This window comes from Schistocerca gregaria, chromosome 9, assembly GCF_023897955.1.
Source record: "Schistocerca gregaria isolate iqSchGreg1 chromosome 9, iqSchGreg1.2, whole genome shotgun sequence".
Classification (NCBI taxonomy): Eukaryota; Metazoa; Arthropoda; class Insecta; order Orthoptera; family Acrididae; genus Schistocerca; species Schistocerca gregaria.
Genome location: NC_064928.1, coordinates 148402043 through 148428062, shown reverse-complemented (window position 1 = coordinate 148428062; position 26020 = coordinate 148402043). Strand labels below are relative to the sequence as shown.

General features: G+C 42.7%; 1 protein-coding gene across 1 annotated transcript in view; it reads left to right on the top strand.

Moving 5' to 3' along the window:
- The first annotated feature begins 9992 nt into the window (after positions 1 to 9992).
- Positions 9993 to 26020, top strand: part of LOC126291469 (uncharacterized) — a 42527-nt gene continuing 26499 nt past the window's right edge. The window contains exons 1-2 of the mRNA XM_049984980.1: positions 9993 to 10061; positions 10341 to 10498. Of these exons, the coding sequence (XP_049840937.1) occupies positions 9993 to 10061; positions 10341 to 10498 (227 nt within the window). The remainder of the gene's footprint in view (positions 10062 to 10340; positions 10499 to 26020) is intronic.

Below are 26020 nucleotides of genomic sequence, written 5' to 3'. Positions count from 1 at the left end.
CAATTTCTTGGGGAGTTTGCAATAGAGACTGAATTTCACAACACCTTGAACTACAGCAAGGATGTTGTGACTTGCAGAGATCTCGTTGACATTCCCCAAGAAGAACTGAAGGCTGAATGGTTCCGGGAAGGAATTGTCGACGTGCAACACGTTATGAAACGGGTGGATGGTGCTCTCATAAAGACTGACTCATTTATCCTTACATTTAACAGCACCAAATTGCCAGAGCATGTGAAGGCAGGTTTCCTCCGTCTCAGTGTATGGCCTTATTACCCCAACCCCATGCGGTGTTTTAAATGCCAACACTTTGGACACACTACTCTCAGCTGTAGAGGGGAAGCCACTTGCGGGAATTGTGGTAAAGCCACCCATGAGGGAGTTGGTTGCTCCTCTCCTCCCAAGTGTGTCAACTGCTCTGGGGATCACCGTGTGTGGAGTAGGGAATGTAGAGTTTTCCTTGAGGAACGGAAGATCTAGGAACTTAAAACTACAAAACACATCCCGTATGGTGAGGCAAAGAAAATTTACAAGTCCATGCAGCCACTCACGTTCGCTGCTTCCTTTTCTTCTGTTCTCAAACAGCCAGTGTTGAAAACCGATGCCGCTACATAATCGGAGGTTGCTACTGTCAGCACTAGCACATGCGTTTGTCAATTGTATGTGTGCTGCTGCCATTCCTGTGAAGCATGCTGCTCCCCCCCCCCCCCCTCCCCCCGGCCTTCTGACCAGGCCGTGGTAGCTGATGTCATGGAACTTCCTGCCCCTTCATAGGTCAGGTCCAGTCTTGTGCACTGCCCAGCGCTGCTACACCCCCTACTGCTTCTGAGGTTTTGGCTCCAATGCCGCCTCAGGCCAGAAAATCAAAGCCAAAGACAAAGGTGAAGACTCGCCCACTAAAGGAGACTGAAGTTATACAGTCTGCTGTTGTGGATATCATACTCTCTGATGTCTCTCTCGACTCCTCTTCCGAGGTGATGGAGGTTGATGTCAGACTGGAGCAATCATCTCGCCCCAAAACTGAGCCTCCATCTGTTGTGGGCTCTCCTCCCCGACAGAAAGTGAGAATGAAGGTACTCCCACCCTGATAGATGGCTCCCATTATACAGTGGAACATGAATGGATTCTGGGCACTTGTGGAGGAACTGAACCTCCTAGCACGAGAACGCCCCCTGTGCTTGTGTTTACAGGAAATGCATTTAAAACCGTCTGATGCTCCTGTACTCAGGGGCTATACATCATATCGCAAAGATGACCTGACTGGAGGAAGGGCCAAAGGCGGAGTCACCGTGTTTGTCAATAATGAGCACCACTCCTCTGCTCTCCCCATGGATACTGACCTACAAGCGAAAATTCATTCACATCGGAGGCTTACCGTTTGCTCCCTTTATTTACCCCCTCTGGATGCAATGACCTTAGATGCCCTCACAGATCTTATAGACCAACTCCCCCTGCCATTTCTCCTCCTGGGAGACTTCAATGCCCATCATCCGGTACTCCATGCTTCGCCATCTGCCAGTGGCGTCAACGGAAATCCTCCTTGGATGTTTTAATCTCATATGGCAGACAGGAGTGTTTCCCACCTCGTGGAGGGAGGCAATCCTCATCCCTCTCCTCAAACCAGGAAAGGACGGCACATGTCCTGTTAATTATCATAGTATCACCTTGACAAGCTGTGTCGGAAAGACCCTGGAACGGATGGTTAATCGCCGTCTGGTCTGGCTGCTAGAGACCAGACAGCTCCTTAGCCGCTTTCACTGTGGATTCCGAAAATTTCGGTCCATGGTTGACAACCTGACCCTCCTAGAGGCGGCTATTCAGCAGCCTTTCCTCCGTCAGCATCACTGTATTGGTATCTTCTTTGATATCAGTAAGGCATATGATACTACTTGGAGACACTGTATTCTTGCACAACTGCATCAATGGGGCTTTTGTGGCCGCCTCCCCATTTTCATTCGGTCTTTCCTGTCTCAGCGGTTTTTTCGGACCCGCGTTGGTAACACACTGTCTGATCGCTTTGAGCAAGAGAACGGTGTCCCCCAGGGCAGTGTTTTAAGCGTTACCCTCTTTGCCATAGCCATCAACAGTATAATGTCTACAGTGAGGAGTCCAGTACAGTGCTCCTTGTTTGTGGACGACTTTGCTGTTTTCTGTTCCTCCTCCAGTGTTGCAACCGCAAGCTGTCAATTGCACCTAACAGTGTGGCGGTTAGAGGAGTGGGCTGCAAAGACGGGTTTTTGGTTTTCTGCCGATAAATGTGTTTGTGTTCATTTTAATCATTCTCTTCGTCTTTTTACTTTGCCTGCCTTGATTATGGGGGATACTGTCCTCCATTTTAGAGACACAGTGCAGTTTCTGGGCGTAATTTTTGACTCCAGGTTGTCATGGCTGCCTCACCTACGCGACTTGAAAGCCAGAACGTTGAAGGCACTGAACATCCTCAAGTGCCTCAGCCACAGGTCTTGGGGAGCTTTTGTGCGTTCACGGCTGGACTATGGGTGCACAGTATATGGGTCAGCGAGGCCGTCTTATTTGCGGATCCTTGACGCTGTTCACCATGCTGGGATTCAACTGGCCATAGGTGCTTATCGGACCAGTCCCATACCCAGCCTCTTTGCTGAGGCTGGCGAACCGCCACTTACCATCCGGCGGCAGCTCCTGCTGGTGCGCCAGGCTTGTAAGTTTCTTGCAGCTCCAAGCTCGCCTGCTCACCATCTTGTTGCCCATCCACCTCTGGACTGCCTTTTTTCCCGCCGCCCCCGGGATACGTTGCTGTTTGGGACCCGTGTGCAACGTGTGCTAGAGTCACTTTGTGTTGAGTCTGTTCAACCCCAAATCTAGGGTTTTAACCGCCTGCCCCCCTGGTAACTGAAGCAGCCTGGAGTGATTTTAGATTTATTGCAGTACAAGAGAGATTGCACTCCTGCCACCATTTTTAATGCAGCATTTCCTGCCATTTTATCTGAGCACCGCGACTATGTAGCTGTTTTTACGGATGGGTCAAAACAAGGGGATTCCGTTGGTTGCTCAATTGTTTTTCCAGATCGTGTCCTCAAGTTCTGACTGCCTCAGACTTTTACTGTCTTTTATGCAGAATTGTCTGTGGTCTTGCGGGTTCTGGACCAGATGAGATGTTCTTCCTCTCCTAAGTTTCTTGTCTGTTCCGATTCACTCAGTGCCCTTCACTCATTGCACCGTTTGTATCTGGCAGATAAAATCATCCAGACCATCCAGGATGCCCTCCTCCGACTACCGTGACTGGGGAAGGTTGTAACTTTCTTCTGGGTTCTGGGGCATGTCGGCATTGCTGGGAATGAAAGGGCAGATCTCGCAGCCAAGGAGGCGTGTCTCGCCCCACAAGTATCTCAGTGTGCTATCCCCCTGCACACACTCACCTCGCTGTTGAGCTCACGGGTCATGCATCGGTGGGAGGATGAGTGGCTGGCAGTGACTGACAATAAGCTCCGTTTAGTCAAGCCCACAGTCCGTGTGTGGTGTACTTCCTTTCAGCCACATAGATGGGACGAGGTTCTCCTCACTCGGCTTCGAATAGGCCACAGCCCTATGACACATGGCTTCCTGCTCCAGCGGGAGGATGCTCCAATTTGTGGTGCTTGTGGCGTTCAGGTCACTGTGCACCATGTTTTATTGGATTGTGTTTGATTTTCTGACCAGTGGGCTGCGGCTGACTTGCCGGCGGACCTGCCATCTCTTTTAGGTAACACTCGGACGAATGTGGTTAAACTTTTAAAGTTCTGTGCCATGTCAAATGTTTTTACAAAGATTTTAGGAAGAGGATTTTAATTTGCACACTGTGTGACAAGCTCGACCATATTTTATGTAAGTGGCCAGCCAATGACAGTTTTGTGTGGCATTCTTGTTGCTGTGTTTTCCCTTTCCTTCAGTTTTACTTTCTTATGTAGTATTTTCCTTCTTTTCCTGCTTTCTTTGAGTGTGTTTTTCAGTTTTCTTCAGTCTGTCCACATTCGTTCCTTTTAATGTGTGTCAGGGCGCTGATGACCTCGATGTTGAGCGCCCGTAAGCCCCAACACACACACACACACACACACACACACACACACACACACACACACACACTCTTCTACTATTATGGATTTAAGGACAGCGCTGCAGGATTCATGGTGTCAGTTCCCTCCAGCACTACAAGTACTTCAGACATTAGTCGAGTCCATGCCACGTCGTACTGCAGCACTTCTGCATGCTTGTGGGGGCTGTATGTGATATTAGGCATGTGTACCAGTTTCTTGGCTCTTCAGTATACATAGTCTATATATTTTTCTAACTTCCCCAGCTATGGTTGTGGCAATGTGGTTCTAATAACTAAAGGGCTAGTTTTCCCTGCACATTTGGTAACTCATGTTTCTTTTTTAACCTTCTCCACAAAATTATCTCACAACTGCAGTCAGTTGCCTCTTCTTCTAAATAACAGAACAAAATCTACCTTCTTATAATCTACCCATTATCTTGCTTGGGATTTCCTAAAAGCCCTAAAAATTATGTTTGGTGAATGTCATTTTCAGTCTTAAATTTTAGAAATTGCTTAGCTGAATTCATAACATGTTGCCACTGAAACTGTTCTAAAAACTGAACAGGAAGGCAAGATACTTCACTAACTTTGTGCTTATTCACCAGTTCTTCCCAGGTCTTCATGAATTTGCTTCTGCCTTTTCAGGGTCTCCTGTTATGTGGCTTGTACTTATAAAAAATTCTACACTTTCTTGTACTTTTGGCTTGATTATATTACTCGAGTGCTCTTACACTGCTGCTAGAGTTGCTCCTGAGCATGTCAGCCCTTCCAAATCTTGTGAGTAATTTCATGTTCTGTAACTTTCTTTAACTGCGTTAAGTTTACAGTGACTTCTCCAAACCCTTCTCTTATCTTACAACAGATTAAATCATGTTGTTTGTTGATCTTGGAATGTAATTCCCTTTCATAGCTACTACTCTTTCTGTTTGCTCTTCAAATATTTTATTAATCTCTTACACTTTCCACAATGAAATAACAACAATATGAAAGGGGTAGTTTTCCACTCATCATGTAGAGGAGTCACTGAGTTACAGACAGACACAATGAAAAACACTGCTGAACTTTTAGCTTTCGGACAAAAGGGCCTACTTCAGAATCAGAAAACACACACACACACACACACACACACACACACACACACACAGACACACACACACACAGACACACAGACACACACACACACACACACACAGACACACACACACACACACACACACACACACACACACACACACACACACACACACACACAACACACATATATATTAAAAACAAAGATTCCAAGACTTACCAAGTGGGAAAGCGCCGGCAGACAGGCACATGAACAAAACACACAAACACACACACAGAATTACTAGCTTTCGCAACCGATGGTTGCTTCTTCAGGAAGGAGAGGGAAAGACGAAAGGATGTAGGTTTTAAGGGAGAGGGTAAGGAGTCATTCCAATCCCGGGAGCGGAAAGACTTCCCTTAGGGGAAAAAAAGGACAGGTGTACACTCGCACACACACACACACACACACACACACACACACACACACACACACACACATATCCATCCGCACATGCACAGACACAAGCAGACATATTTAAAGGCAAAGAGTAAGGGCAGAGATGTCAGTCGAGGCGGAAGTACAGAGGCAAAGAAGTTGTTGAAAGACAGGTGAGGTATGAGCGGCGGCAACTGACCCACAACTTCTTCACTTTTGAAGGCCAGACATACCAACAATTAAAGCCATGGGTACCAGGATGGCCCCCTCGTATGCCAACCTATTTATGGGTCGCTTAGAGGAAGCCTTCTTGGTTACCCAAGCCTGCCAACCCAAAGTTTGGTACAGATTTATTGATGACATCTTCATGATCTGGACTCACAGTGAAGAACAACTACAGAATTTCCTCTCCAACCTCAACTCCTTTGGTTCCATCAGATTCACCTGGTCCTACTCCAAATCCCATGCCACTTTCCTAGACGTTGACCTCCATCTGTCCAATGGCCAGCTGCACACATCCGTCCACATCAAACCCACCAACAAGCAACAGTACCTCCATTATGACAGCTGCCACTCATTCCATATCAAACGGTCCCTTCCCTACAGCCTAGGCCTTCGTGGCAAACGAATCTGCTCCAGTCCTGAATCCCTCGACCATTACACCAACAACCTGAAAACAGCTTTCGCATCCCGCAACTACCCTCCCAACCTGGTACAGAAGCAGATAACCAGAGCCACCTCCTCATCCCCTCAAACCCAGAACCTCTCACAGAAGAACCCCAAAAGTGCCCCACTTGTGACAGAATACTTCCCGGGACTGGATCAGACCTTGAATGTGGCTCTCCAGCAGGGATATGACTTCCTAAAATCCTGCCCCGAAATGAGATCCATCCTTCATGAAATCCTCCCCACTCCACCAAGAGTGTCTTTCCGCCGTCCACCTAACCTTCGTAACCTCTTGGTTCATCCCTATGAAATCCCCAAATCACCTTCCCTACCCTCTGGCTCCTACCCTTGCAACTGCCCCCGGTGTAAAACCTGTCCTATGCACCCTCGCACCACCACCTACTCCAGTCCTGTAACCCGGAAGGTGTACACGATCAAAGGGAGAGCCACGTGTGAAAGCACCCACGTGATTTACCAACTGACCTGCCTGCACTGTGACGCTTTCTATGTGGGAATGACCAGCAACAAACTGTCCATTCGCATGAATGGACACAGGCAGACAGTGTTTGTTGGTAATGAGGATCACCCTGTGGCTAAACATGCCTTGATGCATGGCCAGCACATCTTGGCACAGTGTTACACCGTCCGAGTTATCTGGATACTTCCCACCAACACCAACCTATCCAAACTCCGGAGATGGGAACTCGCCCTTCAGTATATCCTCTCTTCTCGATACCCACCAGGCCTCAACCTCCGCTAATTTCAAGTTTCCGCCGCTCATACCTCACCTGTCTTTCAACAACTTCTTTGCCTCTGTACTTCCGCCTCGACTGACATCTCTGCCCTTACTCTTTGCCTTTAAATATGTCTGCTTGTGTCTGTGTATGTGCGGATGGATATGTGTGTGTGTGTGTGTGTGTGTGTGTGTGTGTGTGTGTGTGTGTGTGTATACGCGAGTGTACACCTGTCCTTTTTTTCCCCTAAGGGAAGTCGTTCTGCTCCCGGGATTGGAATGACTCCTTACCCTCTCCCTTAAAACCCACATCCTTTCATTTTTCCCTCTCCTTCCCTCTTTCCTGACGAAGCAACTGCCAGTTGCGAAAGCTCGTAATTCTGTGTGTGTGTTTGTGTGTTTTGTTCATGTGCCTGTCTGCCGGCGCTTTCCCACTTGGTAAGTCTTGGAATCTTTGGTTTTTAATATATTTTTCCCATGTGGGAGTTTCTTTATATATATATATATATATATATATATATATATATATATATATATATATATACTCAAACTGTGTGTGTTTGTGAAGAAGATCTTTTTTGTCCCTTAATCATGAAGTCATACTTCATAAATGGTTCCAGATATTACAACGAGTTTTTTTTTTTAGAAATGATAGCATGGAAAGAGGCACATAATGTTGTGGCATGGAAAGAGGCACATAATGTTGTGTGATAAATACTCAAAATATTTGTATATGGAAGTAACTAGGCTACAGCAATGAGAGGTCAATGGAGCATGACACATAAACACATCAATAGTGCTCCAGGAAAACCCAGGGGCTGCATTTACACACGTCCACAGCACCTGAGGAGTGAAAGAGCATGACAAGTTAACTTGTCCACAGCAATTAAAGCTGTAACTTCAGAAACAAGCACTCTAGATATTTGTTGATTATGGCACCATCTATCACAGGTTAGAAACAATGATTTGAGTAAACTGTACATATTTTTTGGCATAGAACCTGAATATACAATAAAAAAAAATCAGGGGGAATTCGCGTTTGAAAATACAAAGTTGACACCACCAATTTAGGAGGGGCGGTTAGGAGGTGACCAGTTGTGGCACAGACAGATGACCTCTTAACTAATATTAACTTTTCACCTAAAACATTTTTTTCATATGATGCATTATTTTGGAGATATTTAATTATCTCACGTTAAAATAACTAAATAAATTTGGCAACTTGTCAGTTTTATGTTATTAACTACTACAGCAAAAGTAAAGATGCAAAAGTAAAGATGCTGTAAAAACTGAGTCTTACTGTGATTTAGCATCAGTTTATTTCTAACAAGCCATGATATTAGGTCTTTCAGTTGCCCTATCTGAAACAATGCCAGTGTTGCACAAGAGAAGGAAAACAAAGTAATGCAATAAATAAAGTTTTGTCTAGTTTCATGTACATGATTCCTTAGTGAATAGCAGTTACGTTTATTCACTCGTAGGGATGGTATGTGAGACAGTGCAGAAATGTTAAAGTATTAGTGTGGGAGATCCTGATGAACTTCTTTTTTGATTTAAGATTTCTATGCTGTGTGTTGAATATGAATGAGTGAATGTTATATTGTCATAGTGAAACAACACTGGTTAACATTAAACAATATTTCAGTTTTGCAGATCTGTTATTTATTTATGAAACATGTGCTAGGTGACATTTCTGTTTGTATTCTGTAATGTATGTTTGACGTATTTGATGAGTTTTGAGTGGTGTTCTGGGCACAGAGAGTAATGCTCTGACATTAGCATGGGTGTGGCAGAGTGACCTCAGTGGTATACACCACACCAAAGAATATTTCAAGCAGAAACTTTTATGGGATCAACATTAACTATAGTGTATAGTAATTAATTTCAGCTGAATATTACACAGGTTTTTGAGATTCTTTACATTAGGAAGGTCTGCTGTATTAAAGTGCAGTTTTATTATTATTATTTATTTTATTTTATTTCGTTTTATTTTATACGTCTACTTCCATGAGATCAGATTGAGGAGCAAATCTAAATGGAACTGGTCAGTACATGAAATTAAAAAAGAAACATAATAATAGATAAAATAAAATGTTTATGAATCCTAAAAAGATGACAAGCCATAAGTTTATATAAAGGCAGTCAACAATGTAACACACACATTAGCTTAATTTTCAATGAACCCCTCAACAGAATAGGAGTGACCCATGAGGAAATCCTTCAGTTTGGATTTAAAAGCATGTGGATTACTGCTTAGATCTTTGAATTCTAGTGGTAGCTTATTGAAAGTGGGTGCAGCAAACTACTTCATGCCTTTTTGCATAAGAGTCAAGGAGGGGGATTCAAATGCAGATTGGATTTCTGCTCAGTATTAAGTGGGTGAAACTACTAATTCTTGGGAATAAGCTGATATTGTTGACAAGAACCAGAATTAAAGAATATGTGTATTGAGAGGCCAATGTCAGCATACTTTGACTAATGAACAGGGTTTGACAAGATGTTTGCAAACTTACACCACTTATTATTCGGACTGGCCATTTCCGAGCCGAAAATACCATATGAGAATGGGAAGAGTTACCCCAAAATATAATACCATACATCATGAGCGAATGAAAATAAGCAAAGTAGACTACTTTTTGTATCAAACTATCATGTACTTCAGATACTGTTCTAATAGTAAAAATGGTTGCATAAAGTATTTGAACAACATCCTGAACATGGAGTTTCCTTGCCAGTTTACTATCCATCTGAACTCAAAGAAACTTGAATTGTTCAGCCTCACTAATCATATGCCCATTTGGACTTCAGGTTTTGTTGAATTGTGTGTTAGAAACTGTAAAAACTGAGTCTTACTTATTTCTAACAAGCCATGATTTTATGTCTTTCAATTGCCCTATTTGAAACAATGCCAGTGTTGCACATGGCATTCTTTACTACCAAACTGGCATCATCAGCAAACAGAAATATTTTAGAATTACCTGTAACACTAGAAGGTATATCATTTATGTTAATAAACCAAACTGTTTCTCACAAATCTATGACTACTTATCGAAGTAGGCATGAACAACAGGTATAGTGATGACATCCTGAAGATGAATGAGGAGGACAAGAGCTCTGCAGATCTAGAAGTTATTTCATTTTATCCTCTGGAACTCTCATATTGTCTCCAGATCCATTGCTATACATGTGCATAAAAATAGAAAGCCCATCAATATCTGAGGATTACATTAATCTTATACTGGTATGGAGCATCAGTCATTGATAAGAACTATGTAGGGATGCCACTCCATTGGAGTGCCCTATAACACTAGTGTCTTTTGTAATTAAAATGGCTAGAAACTGTCAACATTTATTTGAAGTGTAAGTTGGTTTGGTGTTAATAATACCTAATATGGATTACTTTACAGAGATCTGTGGAAATGATCAGTCTGTTGGTGAAATTTGAGGCGGACCTGATCTTAAGAGATTCAGATGGGCGGACACCTATCATGACTGCTGCTTACATGGGCTTTCACAAGGTCCTTAAAAAATTGGATACACTAGAATTAAACATAATTAATGAGAGGTAAGACAATGTTTGTATACAACAGCAGTACCTGCTGATAAATAATTAAAGGTGTGTTGCAAATAAAATAACCTGTAGCTTTGAGTGTAGAAGCTGTAAGATTATAAATAGTTTTCTTTGTGATTATTGAAGAGCCAAAATGACAAACAGTTCTTAATTCTTGATTTTTTGAAGGAGGATATGTGCATGTTGTGGTATTAGAAGAAAAGTACGGATTTATGTGGTATGAAAATGCAGAATAATTGTGTGTTTGAGTCTTTTGTATGACTCTATGGCTTGTGTAAGGTGATTTTGACAGACATATTCTTTAAAGACACTTATAATTGTACTTTGCCTACTCTTTAAATAGTAAGAATCACTTCCAACCAGGGATTTATTGCACCCATGGGGGTGTTTCCATTTCTTGTGAAGGCAGTGACTTGAAAAAAGATGGTGGAGGTGTTTTATAATGCAAAAGGAGTTGGGGGGGGGGGGGGGGGGGGAGTGATAGGGCAGGAGGAATGTGTGGGCAGGTATATCATTTGGTGATTGTTCTTTCAGTTACTAACAGACAAAAATGTACAAGAATTTAATTTCCTAAACATTGATATGACAGTATATGGCAGCTGAATCCAATATCACTGTACAAATAATATTTCAGTTACTTTAAAAAGGAGACCAGGAGAACTGAGGAAAGCTATATAAATGTGCAAATTATTTTATGTGTAATTTTGTAAGAATTAATAATTCTTCTTTCACAATGTGCTGTAATATCAATAGGTTTCCTTATATTGCAATCAGTGTATGTGTGCAAGAATGACACTCAGTATAACTTCTGACAAGGAAATTTTTTGAACTGACTTTACAGAAACAACTCCTTCAACAGCAGTAAAGTGTCAGTATTGAAACAGCTAAAGTTGCATATGTGTTGGTCCATTGTGCCTATATTCAGCAGAGCACTGTGAAAAGTTGTAGCATCTAGTTATGTAATCCGGAGTGTTTTGGAAACAATTTTTCTCAAACTGGATGAGAGAAAGAAATGCCAGCAACATTCACATGAATACTTGAAATATGGATTCATTCTCTCACCTATAAGTGGACAAGTCTCATTGTGCCTCTTTTATGAAAAGACTTTTCTAATGAAGAATTTTATATAAAACCACCTTGGAAAATTACATTTACCAAAGTGGGTTAGCCAATCTCTCTTTTTTTTCAAGCTTTAAAATTGAAGTTTTGGAAATGCAACACCCTATGCAAGTTACATACTTGAAGAACCTACTTTTAGCACAGACAGAAGGCTCCTTGCATTCTATTAAATGTTTTATTCTGTCTATCTATATCCGGATCCCACTCCAGCTGCTGCCGGGTCTGGGTGCTGCCAAGTCCTCTCCATTTGGCTCAGTCCTCCCATCTCTTTTCTTCCTCCACTTACTGCCACATCACACCTCTCCTTTTCACAGATGTTCTCACTCCCATTTTTTACTGTGTTCTTCTGCGCCCTCTAGGTCTTTTTCCATCCATCTTTAGTTCTTCCGTAATTTTGGGGAGTCTCTGCCCATGTACCCTCTAATCATGCCTATACCATCTTAATCTCTTTTTTTTCGACTTCTCTCATACTTTCTTGTTTAAAGTTATTTCAAATATCTACATTTCTTACTCCGTCTATTCTTGTTTTTTCCTTAACTAGTCCAAGAAATTTCATTTCCCATGCTTGCAGTCTGCTCCAGTCTCTTTCTGTCATCATCCATGTTTCTCTTCCATAGGTGGCAATAGGGAAGTAATAACTCTTATACATAAGGAGTTTTGCTTTTTCTGAAACTTCATTATTCCAAATCAGGTGTTTTATTGAAACTTCCTGGTAGATTAAAAGTGTGTGCCTGACTGAGACTCGAACTCGAGACCTTTGCCTTTCGCGGGCATGAGTCGTGCTTCAGTAGCTCAGATGGTAGAGCACTTGCCCATGAAAGGCAAAGGTCCCGAATTCGAGTCACGGTCAGGCACACAGTTTTAATCTACCAGGAAGTTTCATATCATCGCACACTCCACTGCAGAGTGAAAATCTCATTCAGGTGTTTTATTGTTTGGTAGAAATTGCCTCCCTTCTGTAACCTCCTATTAATTTTGTTGGTTATTCTTCCATTACTATATATTTCACTCCCTAAATAAGCGAAACAGTCTGCCACTTTGATGGATTCTCCATTCAGAGTAATTTTCCCATTGATCGCTTTGTCTCTCCCGAATATCATTATTTCTCTCTTATCTTTATTTATTTTTAATCCATACCTTTTCATTATTTGCTTCCACAAATCAAGTTGTAACTGTACATCTACCTCTTTGTCATCCCATATCACCATATCATCTGCAAATATCATCTTTTTGTCTTTTTCTTTTGGTATATCTTTAACAGCTCTATTCATTCCCTCCATCACAACACTAAAAAGTGCAGGAGATAGAATACTTCCTTGTTTAAGTCCTTGTCTTACTTCAAAGTATTCAGAGTTCCGCAAGGGTGTTCTAATTCTACAATTGTGTCCTCTGTACATTGTCTGTATTACATTAATGTATCCATCTTCTATACCTATCTTCTCCATTTCTTCCCAGAGTCTTTCCCTATTAACTGAGTCATATGCCTTTTCTATGTCTATAAAAAGCATTATCTTTTGTTATACTCCCAACTTTTTTCCATCAGTTGATGGATAGAAAATATCAGGTCAATTGTGCTTCTTCCTCTCCTGAACCTATGCTGTTCTTCACTCAGCTCCTTTTTTATCTTTTTAGTTATTTGATTTATTTAAGTTCTATCAAAAATCTTGGCTGTATGACTCATAAGGACTATTCTTCTGTAGTTTTTACAAAGTCTTTTATTGCCTTTTTTGAAGATGGGAACAATGTCTCCTCTTCTCCAGTTGTCAGGTATTGTACTATTTCTCCACACACTTTATAGTACTCTATACAGCCACTGCAGTACCATTGGACCTGCTGCCCTTATCATGTCCACTGTACTTCATTAGGTCCTAGGGCTGCCCCCCCCCCCTCCCCCCCATTCATCATCTTCACAGCTATTTCCATTTCTTCCCGTATAATTTGTCTTAATTCTGTTTCCCAACTTCTCTCAGTTTTTCCATTATTTGTTGTTTCCTCGTGTACCTGCTCCTCAGCATTTAACAGTTTATTAAGATGTTCTCTCCAGAGATCTTTTACATTCCCTGAATCTACAATCACAGTACATCCTCTGTTTCCATAATTACTGGTACTTCAGAAGCCTTCAATTTATTTTTCACCGTTTTATAGAACATTTTCTTATTGATCTTCACATCTTCCTCAAGTTTTTTAAAAACTCTTCCCATGTCTTTTTCTTTGCTGTTTCCACTATTTCTTTGCACTTCTTATTTTCTTCTATATATCTTTTATGGTCCTCATCACTTTTAGTTTTCCACCACTTTCTACATGCTCCATGTTTTCTTCTAACTGCTTGGATTGTGGTATCGTCCCACCAACTAGTCTGTCTTACTTTTTTCTTTTCAGATGTTCTGCCACATACTTTTTGTGCTGCTTCAACTAAAGTGTCTTTGAATAAACTCCATTCTTTTTTTGCATCACAGAAAACTTCTTTTGGAAATTTTTGTGTGACTAATTCTCTGTACTTTTCAGCTCTTTCACTTTCCTTCAGTTTCCAATCCCATATCTCATCACTTTCTTCTGTTTTCTATTTTTCACACACTGATTCATTTTCCATTATCCTACCAGTAATCTATGATCTCCATCTGCACTCACACTTGGAATTACCTTCACATTTGTTACTTTCTCTCCCCATTCCCTATCTACTAGAATATAATCAATTACACTTGTGGTTCTTCCATCCCAACTGTATCTGGTGATAACATGACTTGCTGTCTTCATAAACTGGCTGTTTGCTATTTTCATTCCATTCCTCTGGCACAAATCCAGGAGTCTTTCCCCTTCTTCATTTCTGCCTCTGTATCCAAAATGTGGTGTCACTGCCAGACACCACACTTGCTAGGTGGTAGCCTTTAAATCGGCTGCAGTCCGGTAGTATACGTTGGACACGCGTGTCGCCACTATCAATGATTGCGGACCGAGCGCCACCACACGGCAGTTCTAGAGAGACTTCCTAGCACTCGCCCCAGTTGTACAGCCAACTTTGCTAGCGATGGTTCACTGACTTCTACGCTCTCATTTGCCGAGACGATAGTTAGCATAGCCTTCAGCTACGTTATTTGCTACGACCTAGCAAGGCGCCAGTATCCGTACTATTGACATTGTAAATCATGTACCATAAAGAGCGACGTTCTCCATTAATGGATTAAAGTTAAGTATTCCACCAGCTATGTCCGTTTTTCTCAATTATAATTCCCTTGTCATGTTCCAGACCTCACGCCAGCCTGCGTGAGCTAAAACGCGTGCATTGCGGCCTCCTTTAGGAACACGGTTGGCTCTCCTGCCAACCACAACATTAGCGACGAGGCAAAACCGCGTTCGTATCGATATTGCCCTGATTTACTTGTGTAATGGCTTCTCCACAATCTCCAGATGTACTGTCCGAATTTTATCACTTACAGAATCAGCATATGCAGGCCTTACTGGATGCCTTTGGACAGCTCATCCAGGGTCAACGTGCAATGCAAAACGATGTGGCAGCAGCTGCTTCACCGCTAACGCAGCCACAACACGCTGTTGCACCCACTTTTCGACCTTTTGATGGTGCACTGGAAAGCTGGATGGAATGGTCACGCCAATATGGATTCCATCTCGCCGCCTACAGAATTCAAGGTAACGAGCGACAGCCTTTTTTATTATCGTCGGTTGGCGTGACCACGTACCATGTGATAGTCAAATTATTTCCCCGACGTGACGTAGCAACTCTGTCCTACGAAGAAATTTTGTCTGCATTAGATGCATATTTCAAAGAATCAGTCAATGTAGTTGCCAAACGGTATACCTTCTTCCGTACAAAACGTACGGCAGGTCAGACTAATCGGGAGTGGGTTGCAACCTTGCAAGGCCTTACTAGGGATTGTGCTTTTGACTGTCAATGTGGACTCCCTTATTCAGATACTTTGGTACGTGATGCGATTGCACAGAACGTTTCTGATGTTCGTATAAGGGAACAGATTTTGAAACTAGTTAATCCCTCCCTTCAACAAGTGATGGACATATTGGATCGGCAGGACACACTTGACTTTGCACATGAATCATTTGAAACTTCGCCAGCAGTGTGTCAGGTTAACCGGCCCACCGGGCGAGCTGCACGGAGCAGTAAACAGCCCTCGCGCCCGGCCGCGCCGCTGCCGCCAGGCTCTCAGCCACGTGTGCCGCGCAGACAAGCTAATGCAGTGATCAGATCATGCCCTCGGTGTGCTACTAAACATTTGCGTGAGAATTGCCCGTCACGCCAAGCTATTTGCTTTTATTGTAATAAAAAAGGACATGTTCAGAGTGTTTGCCAGAAAAAGCTCAGATCCGAAGCTCAAAACCGATCCAGGCCCTTTGCTTCGCGCCGGAATCGGAATCGAACCAAGAATACTCAGGCTCGCGAAACTTCACCCAGTGCCACTCTCTCTAACAGTGACGGTGTTCGTTCCCAAAATAGTGTGCGTCGACATCGCCGGAACTCCCGTCAAGTCGCAAGTGATTCTGTACCAGTGTCAGTTCACGTTGCACGAGACAGTCGCTCTTGTCGTCGGCAGGACAATAAACTTTTTGTGGACTTGGACATTAACGGCAAAGTGATACCATTCCAGCTCGATACCGGAGCTGCAGTTTCACTGATCAATCAAGACACTTACAAACTGCTGGGAACACCTCCGTTGCGTGCCGCAAATGTTAAGTTAACTTGCTATTCAGGACAAAAGATCCCTGTGTTAGGACAGTGCAGCCTTCTTGCAACATATAAAGGACAAACAAAACTTGTGTCATTTTACGTCCTTCGTTCTTCTTCTGCAGTGAACTTGTTTGGTTTCACTTTATTTCAGTTGTTTAACTTGTCTATAGTAAATCAGGTCCTATCAGTGAACCAGACTGTCCCTTCAGACAGTGTTTCTCGTCTATGTGAAGAATTTGCAGACATTTTTGCACCGGGCCTCGGTTGCGCTAAGAACTATAAAGCACATTTGGAACTGAAAGTAAACGCGCAACCGAAATTTTTCAGAGTGCGCAATGTTCCCCACCCATTGTGTGATGAGGTTGCAAAAACATTACACGATTTGGAATCACAAGGTGTAATTGAACGTGTGCAGGCTTCTCTCTGGGCATCACCCTTAGTAATTTTGCCAAAACCTTCCGGAAAGTTGAGACTTTGTGTGGACTTCAAGGCAACAGTGAATCCCCAACTAGTGGTTGCAACTCTTCCTTTACCCCACCCGGAAGATCTTTTTGACAAACTGTGCCCGGGTAAATATTTTTCGAAGTTGGACCTAGCAGATGTGTACTTGCAAGAACTGGTGGACGAAGAATCCCAGCACGTTTTGGTGGTAAACACACATCTTGGTTTGTATCGATTCAAACGACTGCCCTTCGGGTGTGCATCCGTCCCTGCATTGTTCCAGCAATATCTACAAACTGTTTGTGCGTCAGTCCCTACTGCAGCAAATTATCTGGACGATATTGTGATCTCTGGAAAGACGGAAGAAGAACATTTGGCCAATCTCAGAACATTATTTCAGGTCTTGCGACAAAATGGTCTTCGCTTGTGAAAGAACAAATGTGTGTTTTTTGCTGGGGACTTGCCATACCTGGGACATGTAATCAATGCCCAAGGCATACATCCCAGTCCCATGCACCTTCGTGTCATACACGACTTGCCTTCGCCGCAGAATTTGAAGCAGCTACAGAGTGTGCTGGGAAAAATTAATTATTATTGACGTTATATACCACACGCCTCTTCCATTTCAGCTCTGCTTCATCGCTTACGCCGTAAAGGTGTTCCGTTCGTCTGGACTACGGAATGCGAACGCGCCTTTCGCCAGTTGAAATTGGCGTTGCTTTCCAATACTTGCCTTACGCCATTCGATCCCTGGAAGCCCCTTTTGTTGATGGTGGATGCATCTGATTTCAGGATCGGTGCTGTGCTTGCCCACAAAGATGGATCGAACGATCGCCCTATTGCCTTTGCGTCCAAATTGCTCTCGTCTGCGCAAAGAAATTATTCACAGATCGAGAAAGAATCATTGGCTCTCGTATTTGGTGTTACAAAGTTTCATGATTTCTTGTGTGGTCGTCACTTTACCAGAATCACAGACCACAAACCTTTGACATCGCTTTTTCATACGACCAAGCCTGTACCTCCACACACAGCGCAGAAATTCATTCGCTGGTCTATTTTCCTCTCGCAGTATCACTACGATATCTTGTATCGGTCCACTGCTAAGCACGGAAACGCCGATGCGTTGTCCCGCTTGCCTGTTGCTGAGGATAGGGCATTCGATTCCTCCGAACTTGCTTGGATGTTCATTGATGCGGAAACCGATGACGTGGTCGAATCGTTTCCGATTGATTTTCGTCGTGTATCTGCAGCCACAGCTGCCGAGTCTGTCCTTGCTCCCGTTCTGCGTTTTGTTGCTATGCAATGGCCCTTGTCAAAGTACGGATTGGGGACTCGTTGGTTCGCCGATTTTTTGCTCACAAGGACTTTTTGTACGACGTGGTATTTTGCTGTTGCGTTCTGATAATGATCAGTCCAAGGTCGTGGTACCACGTCCGTTACAGTCCTCTGTCTTACAGCATCTTCACCAAGGACATTGGGGTATAGTGAGAATGAAACAACTTGCTCGTCAGCACTGTACTTGGTTCGGAATCGATGCCGCGATTACGAATATGTGCTCTTCTTGTATGGTGCGTGCCGAACAACAATCAACACCACCACGGAAATTGTTTGCATGGACAAAAGCCACTTCCCCTTGGCAACGCTTACACATTGATTTTGCTGGTCCATTCTGGAATGCTCGATGGTTGTTTGTGGTAGATTCATTCAGTAATTTTCCTTTTGTTGTCCAGATGTCTTCCACGACGTCATCTGCAACCATCCAAGCATTATCCGCTATCTTTTGCATTGAAGGTCTTCCACAGACTATTGTTTCCAACAATGGCCCACAATTCATGTCCGCAGAATTTCAGTCATTCTACAAGGCCAATGGTATTCAACATCTGATGTCCGCGCCGTTTTCGCCACAGTCAAACGGTGCCGCTGAATGATTGGTCAGGACTTTCAAGTCATAGATGTTGAAGTTGAAAGAGTCCCTTTCTCGGGAGGACGTGTTATTGCTCCTTTTGTCCTCGTATCGCTCTCAGCCCCGAGATGGTCGCTCACCGGCTGAGTTGCTCCACGGTCGCCCTCATCGAACCTTGATGTCTTTGCTACATCCGCCACATCAGGTTCCTGTGCAGCGGCAGACACCTGCTTTTGCTCCAGGCGACGTAGTCTACTATCGCCACTATCGAGATTCATGGTGTTGGCTTGAAGGGCACATTCATCGCTGCCTCGGACGCACTATGTATCCGGTTTTGGGGGCCTCTGGTGAGGTGCCGTCCGGTCAGCGCCCCGGGGACCCATTTACTGGCTCACCTCAGCCCTAAGTGTTATCAACGCTGCCTTCCATTTTGCCCCATCGCGACTCACCGCCGCCACCATCGCCGCCGCCGCCGCCGCCGCCGCCGCCGCCTTCGCCACCGCCGCCGCCGCCTGTTCTCCCGCCGGCGACGCCCGCAGTAGACACCCTGCTGCAGCCGTCGGGCGCCTCCCTGGGTCACGCACCACCAATCGCTTCCCGTGACCAGCTGTCCTCCGACATGGAACTTTTGCCCACTCCGGACCATATGTCGTCTTCGCCCGTCGAGTGCCCCGGCCCGATGGAGGTCGACACTTCGGCCCATCCTGTCTCTCTACGGGCGCATACACCACATGTTGGCGTGTACCCTGGAGCAGGTTTTCAGGCGTTTCCTAGCTCCCCACGGTCCGAATGGCAGGGTGCGGGTGGCACAGCCTCGCCTGTTGTTAGGCTCCCCACCTCGTCGCATACATCAATATGCGGTCCTCCCCATGGCGGGCGGAAGCCTTATGCCACGACCGTATGCCGATTTGCGGGGGAGGAATGTGGTGTCACCGCCAGACACCACACTTGCTAGGTGGTAGCCTTTAAATCGGCTGCGGTCCAGTAGTATATGTCGGACCCGCGTGTCGCCACTATCAATGATTGTAGACCGAGCGCCGCCACACGGCAGTTCTAGAGAGACTTCCTAGCACTCGCCCCAGTTGTACAGCCGAGTTTGCTAGCGATGGTTCACTGACTTCTACGCTCTCATTTGCCGAGACGATAGTTAGCATAGCCTTCAGCTACGTTATTTGCTACAACCTAGCAAGGTGCCAGTATCTGTACTATTGATATTGTGAATCATGTACCATAAAGAGCGATGTTCTCCATTAATGGATTAAAGTTAAGTATTCCACCAGCTACGTCCATTTTTCTCAATTCGTGCATTGCGGCCTCCTTTAGGAACACGGTTGGCCCTCCTGCCAACCACAATACAAAACATCCCAATACTTGCTCAGATTCCTTCCTGTCTTTGCCTACCTGTGCATTAAAATCTTCCATCATGATATTAGCACTCTATAAATGGTTCTTTAACTCATTTTCAAAATCCATCTTCTCTTCTTCACTACATCCCACTTGAGGTGCATAAATCTGGATAACTTTTAGTGTTTCTTTTTGGAATCTCAGGCTTAAGATTATGATCCAGTCTGATATATATCTCACACTTTCAATACAGCTTTGTACATTCTTATTCACCATTACTGCCACACCATTTTTTCCGAACCTGTTATTCCTACTCCAGTACAGTTTTCCTCCTCCTCTCAGATTCTTCTTACCTTTTTCCTTCCATTTAATTTTATTAATATCAAGAAATGGGATATTATGTACTAACAGAGAGCCCTGTTATTACCAACAGTTAAACAATCTGTCAGTACAATGCTGGGACTTGCATCGTGTGCCCTTTGGTACTGATGCAGATTCTTGAGGAATCAATGTGATAGCTTTTGATGTGAATGAAAATTTTTTCACTGTCTTGAACACAGAATCTGTGATGGATGTTGTTAATCAACTGTTGCAGATAATGAAGAATTGCTGCTCCATTTGTGAGTGGAACATGAGAGGAAATAATTGGTAGTGGTATAAGTGTTCAAGGGCCATACACCATACATTGTTATGTATGTAGATTTAGATAGATTTGATTCAGTAAATGGAATGACTAGGTAATAAAAGAATTATTGTTTGCTAGAAATTTGACTACCAGCATGAAAAGTATTCTAAATACCAGGAAGTAGAAGTTATTTTTCAGAAAAAGAAACATTTGCTTAGTAGATGAACTTATACATGCAGCGGATGGAGCTGCACCCAAGGTATCATGATATAGTCAGTTATTTTTCACTTGCTCTACCTGTGAGTGGAACAGGAAAGGAAGTGGCTTGTGGAGTGTGTATGTAGATGTAGATATAGATGCAGAAGGTTGGTCAGTAAAAATCCTATACCTGATTAATGTAAATCCACTACCTCATCCATAGGCAGCAACTTTTTGCTAAAAATTCAAGTAAGAGACTTCATGAATATTTGTGCTATTTCATTAATGCTGTTAGTAAGATGAAAAGTTCTGTCAGGAAAATGACAAAGAATTGTAATGTTTTTGCATACCCAAAGAGCAGAGGTAGCTATCAATAGTAAAATGTTTATAATATTTCTGTTAATTTTGATACACTGGTTGAATTTATTCAGTCGATTGACCTGAGAATTGGTAATGCATTGCATCTGTAACATCTTGGCATTATCTAGCTTACTGATAAGTTTGACACATTCAACAGGATTAACACTAAGCCATAGAGAAACAAAATGATAAAGGTTAAAGACATAATAATGCAATATCACTTTATACTCTCACACCTGTATTTTGAGTCAGCATGAACCGGTAACTCTCTGAGTATTCAAAAAGTTGCTTACAAAGTAGGAGACCAACTTTCAAATGCTGATTTACATGCTTTTTGCTCACACTCCAAACAAGTCTAAAAGGATATGGTTACTAGATTTCCTGATCTATGTACTGTTGTAATACCACTGAATGCTCAATCCATTTTCATTACATGTAGGAGAATTTTAACAAAGGTTGCAAAAGACGATTTACTTGAAACACTTCTGCAAACCCTATCACTTTTTCAGTAGTATATAGATGATTGTCTCTGTTGAAAGTGGAGAATGCTTGTTTGGCACACAATAAGTTGCTCATTTTAGCTTTTTCATCTGTCTGCTTAGTAGAGAAGACTTCAGCACAATGCATTATCTCTTAATAAAAGTGAGGAAGAAATTTTACCAGTAAGAAAGGGATTGCTTGGAACTTCAGTAGGCAAAGATGGAAACAGATATCATGAAATACCGATCTGCTCATTAGGAGCAAAGGAGCTGCTAATGACAGTAGTATGTAATTATTGTACAAATATTATTATTATTATTATCAGTTTTTAAAAATTGCATTCCACTTGTATTTCACATTAATTTGGCCACTAAAATTTTCTTTTTACTTTTACATTATACTTTTCTGTCAAGTAGTTATCAACATTTGAATTATTTGTTCTTATCAAATAGTATGTCTCCCCATCAGAAATTATTATTGTATCCACAATTTAGCTATTTGTAACTATTCAGCTGATTAAATACCTTTTTAGTTATATTCACAATTAATGTTCATCAGTTAAAAATTGTAAAATTTTGCAAAAAGTATGTTAACAGTTATGATATTAAAAATATACATTTAAAAAAGATGAGTTGAAAAGTTTCCCTGAGAATATTAACATATCCAGAATGAATTTTTTTTATTGTCCTGCAGTGTGTGTGCTGACGTGAGACTTCCTAGCAGATTAAAACTGTCTGCTGGGCTGGAACTCGAACCCAGGACCTTTGCCTTTGTGGGCAGTTGTAGAACTGAGCTACTCAAGAATGACTCATGCCCTGTCCTCATGTCTTTACTTCTACCCATACCTAAGTTCCTACCTTCCAAACTTAACAGAAGTTCTCCTGTGAAACTTGAGGGGCTAGTACTCTGGAAGAAAGAATAATGAGATGTGGCTCACCCACAGGCTCAGGGATGTTTCCAATGTTTCCAGAATGAATTTTTCAATCTGCAGCGAAGTGTGCACTGATATAAGACTTCCTGGCAGATTGCAACTTTGTGTCTGACCAGGACTCGAGCTTGGCACCTTTGCCTTTCAGTCTCCTGTGTCTGCACCAGCAAACCCAGTCCTCACACCTCTGCCTATACCACCGCTAAGGCTGTCAAATATCGCCACACACAGAAGTAAACTTGAGGTCATCATGTATAACTGGGGGACCAAAAAAGTTTAAAGTAGTAACTGTACAAGAGCATCTCTTGTGGCATTGTAGTGAGCTCAGACTATGGCAGCTAATGATGTTACACCTCTGATAACAACCTTGTCAGGGGCCGACTTACTACCAGAGATTGCCATCACAGCCATGTATTCTTCCCAACTTGCACAGTTCCAGAATGCTGCCAGCCAAAATTCCATACGCTTACTGTCAGAACTTTTCACCTCAGCCCTGACAAGGAATAAGTATAATGTCCACTCTTGCTGCAGTCCCAACATGCTGAGACCACCACAGTTGGGTAGGCTGGGGGTGGCTGTGGCTCTCAAACTGATATCCACGATTATGGTAGTTCCATTTCTTCTGGATAGACAAGTCCCTGAGGCCCTGCACTCACCACCAAATGTCACAGATATGTTGGCAGGGATGTGCACCTCCGCTGCCTCCTGAACCATCGGTCCTAGTTCCACCCCAGTTGCTATCATTCTTAGAGATCAGTTAATGGGGATAGATACCTAATACCCCACCACTCCAGCATCATGAAGATGAACTCAGAGAGTGGTGGTCACATGATATATATGGCTCATAGTTCCACCTTCAGTGGCTGCAAGACTAGGGGTGGCAACAAACACAACATGTGAGGACAGTTGGCACAGCAGGCAGTTAATCCATAATTATTACAGTTCAATTCTTTTATCTTGGCGGCTCGTGCATGCCCACCCAGACGCGGGAGATTGCTGCGTTGTTAGTTGCAAACGACGCATGCGCCAAGAGAAGCATCGCCATAGTACAGTATAGTTCACAAACTTATGTTTAGGGGTGAGTGCACAGTTTATGAAGTAAAGGCACCACAGCCGCATTAACCCTTTTGTTGTTACAGAGATGTGCTCCCTGCATTCCGCTCTGTGCATGATTTTGTCATCACTGCACTGTTCGCCTATGCAGACACATGGTGTTCCGACTGCTTTGGCACGCTTTTTCATTCGATTTCACAAAAGCTATTTGGCCCAAAAATTTGATTTTTACACATCCTCTTGATTGATACCTTCCCTCCATAAATGACTTAATTTTGTTTTGATGTTCAATGCAGGTATTGTGCAGCATTAAATGTAGCAAACCATTGCACAAAATTTTGATGAGTTTGCAGAGGTAAAAGTCCATAGCGTATACTTTCCGTATAGTCGATTTTAGTTGCCACAATGTTGAGAATGAAATGTGGAGAAGATACCTAAATTTCATATAAAATTTACTGTATAACAATATCTCATTTAATTTAAGTACCAGATAGGTGTCGTATGTAATATTGAGAAATATTTCGTCTTTCGTGACTGTAATAAAACTTTTATTTATACCAGTGTCATTTAGCTTTTTTCTAAAATGTTCTGCTTAAAACAAAGTTGGCGAAGTACACAAAACTGAATTGTGGAAGTAATAAAACATAGAAACTAAAATATATTGTCAGTGAGGCCCACTGCGCAAACAATTTGTGTTTGTCACAACAGACAGCAAATACTTGCCAAAATATTGGTCGATGAAAACATTGACTATTATGATGCCAAAGCAGTGAAGCAATGTATAAGCCAAAATTCTGCTCTAAATAATACTTTTAATACTGTCGTGAAAGAATATATCTCAATATGAATAGAATCAGTGACTGCGGAAGAGAAGATATACAAACAAAACAGATAACATGAATATTGTATGTGTGCCTTTTCATTGTTTTTAATTGCTGTGAAAAGAAATATTGGAGGACAAAATTAGAAAAACCGAAAACTTATTATGATTATAATGAAGAGACAAAGCACTAGAAATTTCATAAAATTACACTCAAACGAATAAAATTCGTGACTTAAGACACTTCGATATTGTTTTTAAATAAAGAAAATATTAAGCATCAAACAAGGTTTGAACACTGAACCTTGCACTTTTTTTTTATTATTATCAGATTGACTTGGTATATTTCACGAGAATTCAGACAACCATAGTCAAATCATCATTTAATATTAGCTGCAAAAAGAAAATCAACAAATTAGTTGAAACACAAATAAAACATTACTTCTGAAGGGGAAGACCAACCCGTTATCCCACCCGTATGAATTTTGGGTGTATATATATACATGCAAAAGAGAAAAAAAAAATTACGAAAAAATACAACAATGGAGGGGACTCAAGCTCAGGGAAGAAACAGGAATCACAGGGGAACTTAACCAACACCTTGACGGTTAAACACAAGAAAAAGCATATTCGCAAAAAGCGTTCGGTATTGTGGTAACCGCTGCCATTTCCAATGCGCAGTTGACAAATAATGGTGAAAAACGCGGGGATCTGGGTCATTACCGCCTTCAATGACGTAGTGGACATAGCAACCCAAGAGCCAGACAATAGTGTTCGTTTTCGTCTGAGGAAAATAAGAGATGTCGGGATGTAAGAGGATGTCGTCTGGGAATGCGGTTTCAGGCCCTCTAGTAAGAAAAGCTAATTGACGGCGGACCCAGAGCCAATGATCCCGTCCGCAAGCAACTAGCCTGTGAAGTAAGGTCTCAGTTTGATGACATTCCTCACACTGATCAGTCGGACGAAGGCCAATACGAAAAAGACGATCACCAGTAGGTATCAGACGGTAAATGACCTTATACCACGTTGAAACAATCTCCATCGGCAAAATGGGAAGACTAAGATGAGACCAGACCGTTTTCCATGACGTTGACGGGGAAGCAAGTTCAACAGAAGAAGGGAAACATGCTGTACCCCAACGGATTTGTAGCATGTTGGTAGTAATATGCGTCATAGAAAGTATATCAGCACCCAGAATACCGACAAGTACAAAGTATTCACGAATGTGCCGCAATTTAGGATTAATCCGTCCAACATCAACAGGAGGGGTCAGACTGGCCGGCCGGAGGCAGGAAAGTAAACGAGAGGTGACTGAATGCGGAGCCCGCGTACAGGTTAAAACATTGCGGCGGGCAAATAAGATGGACGTCTTCACTTTGATATCTGAAAGACCCAATCCTCCAAGCTTCCGAGGCCTGGCCACAACTTCATACCGGACACGGAAGACATGGCGGCGCCACAGAAATCGACTAGACAGCTGTTTCAGCCTGCGGGCCATCATCGCGGGAAGCGGGAAGACCTGCGCAACGTAGTATATTTTACTGAAGAC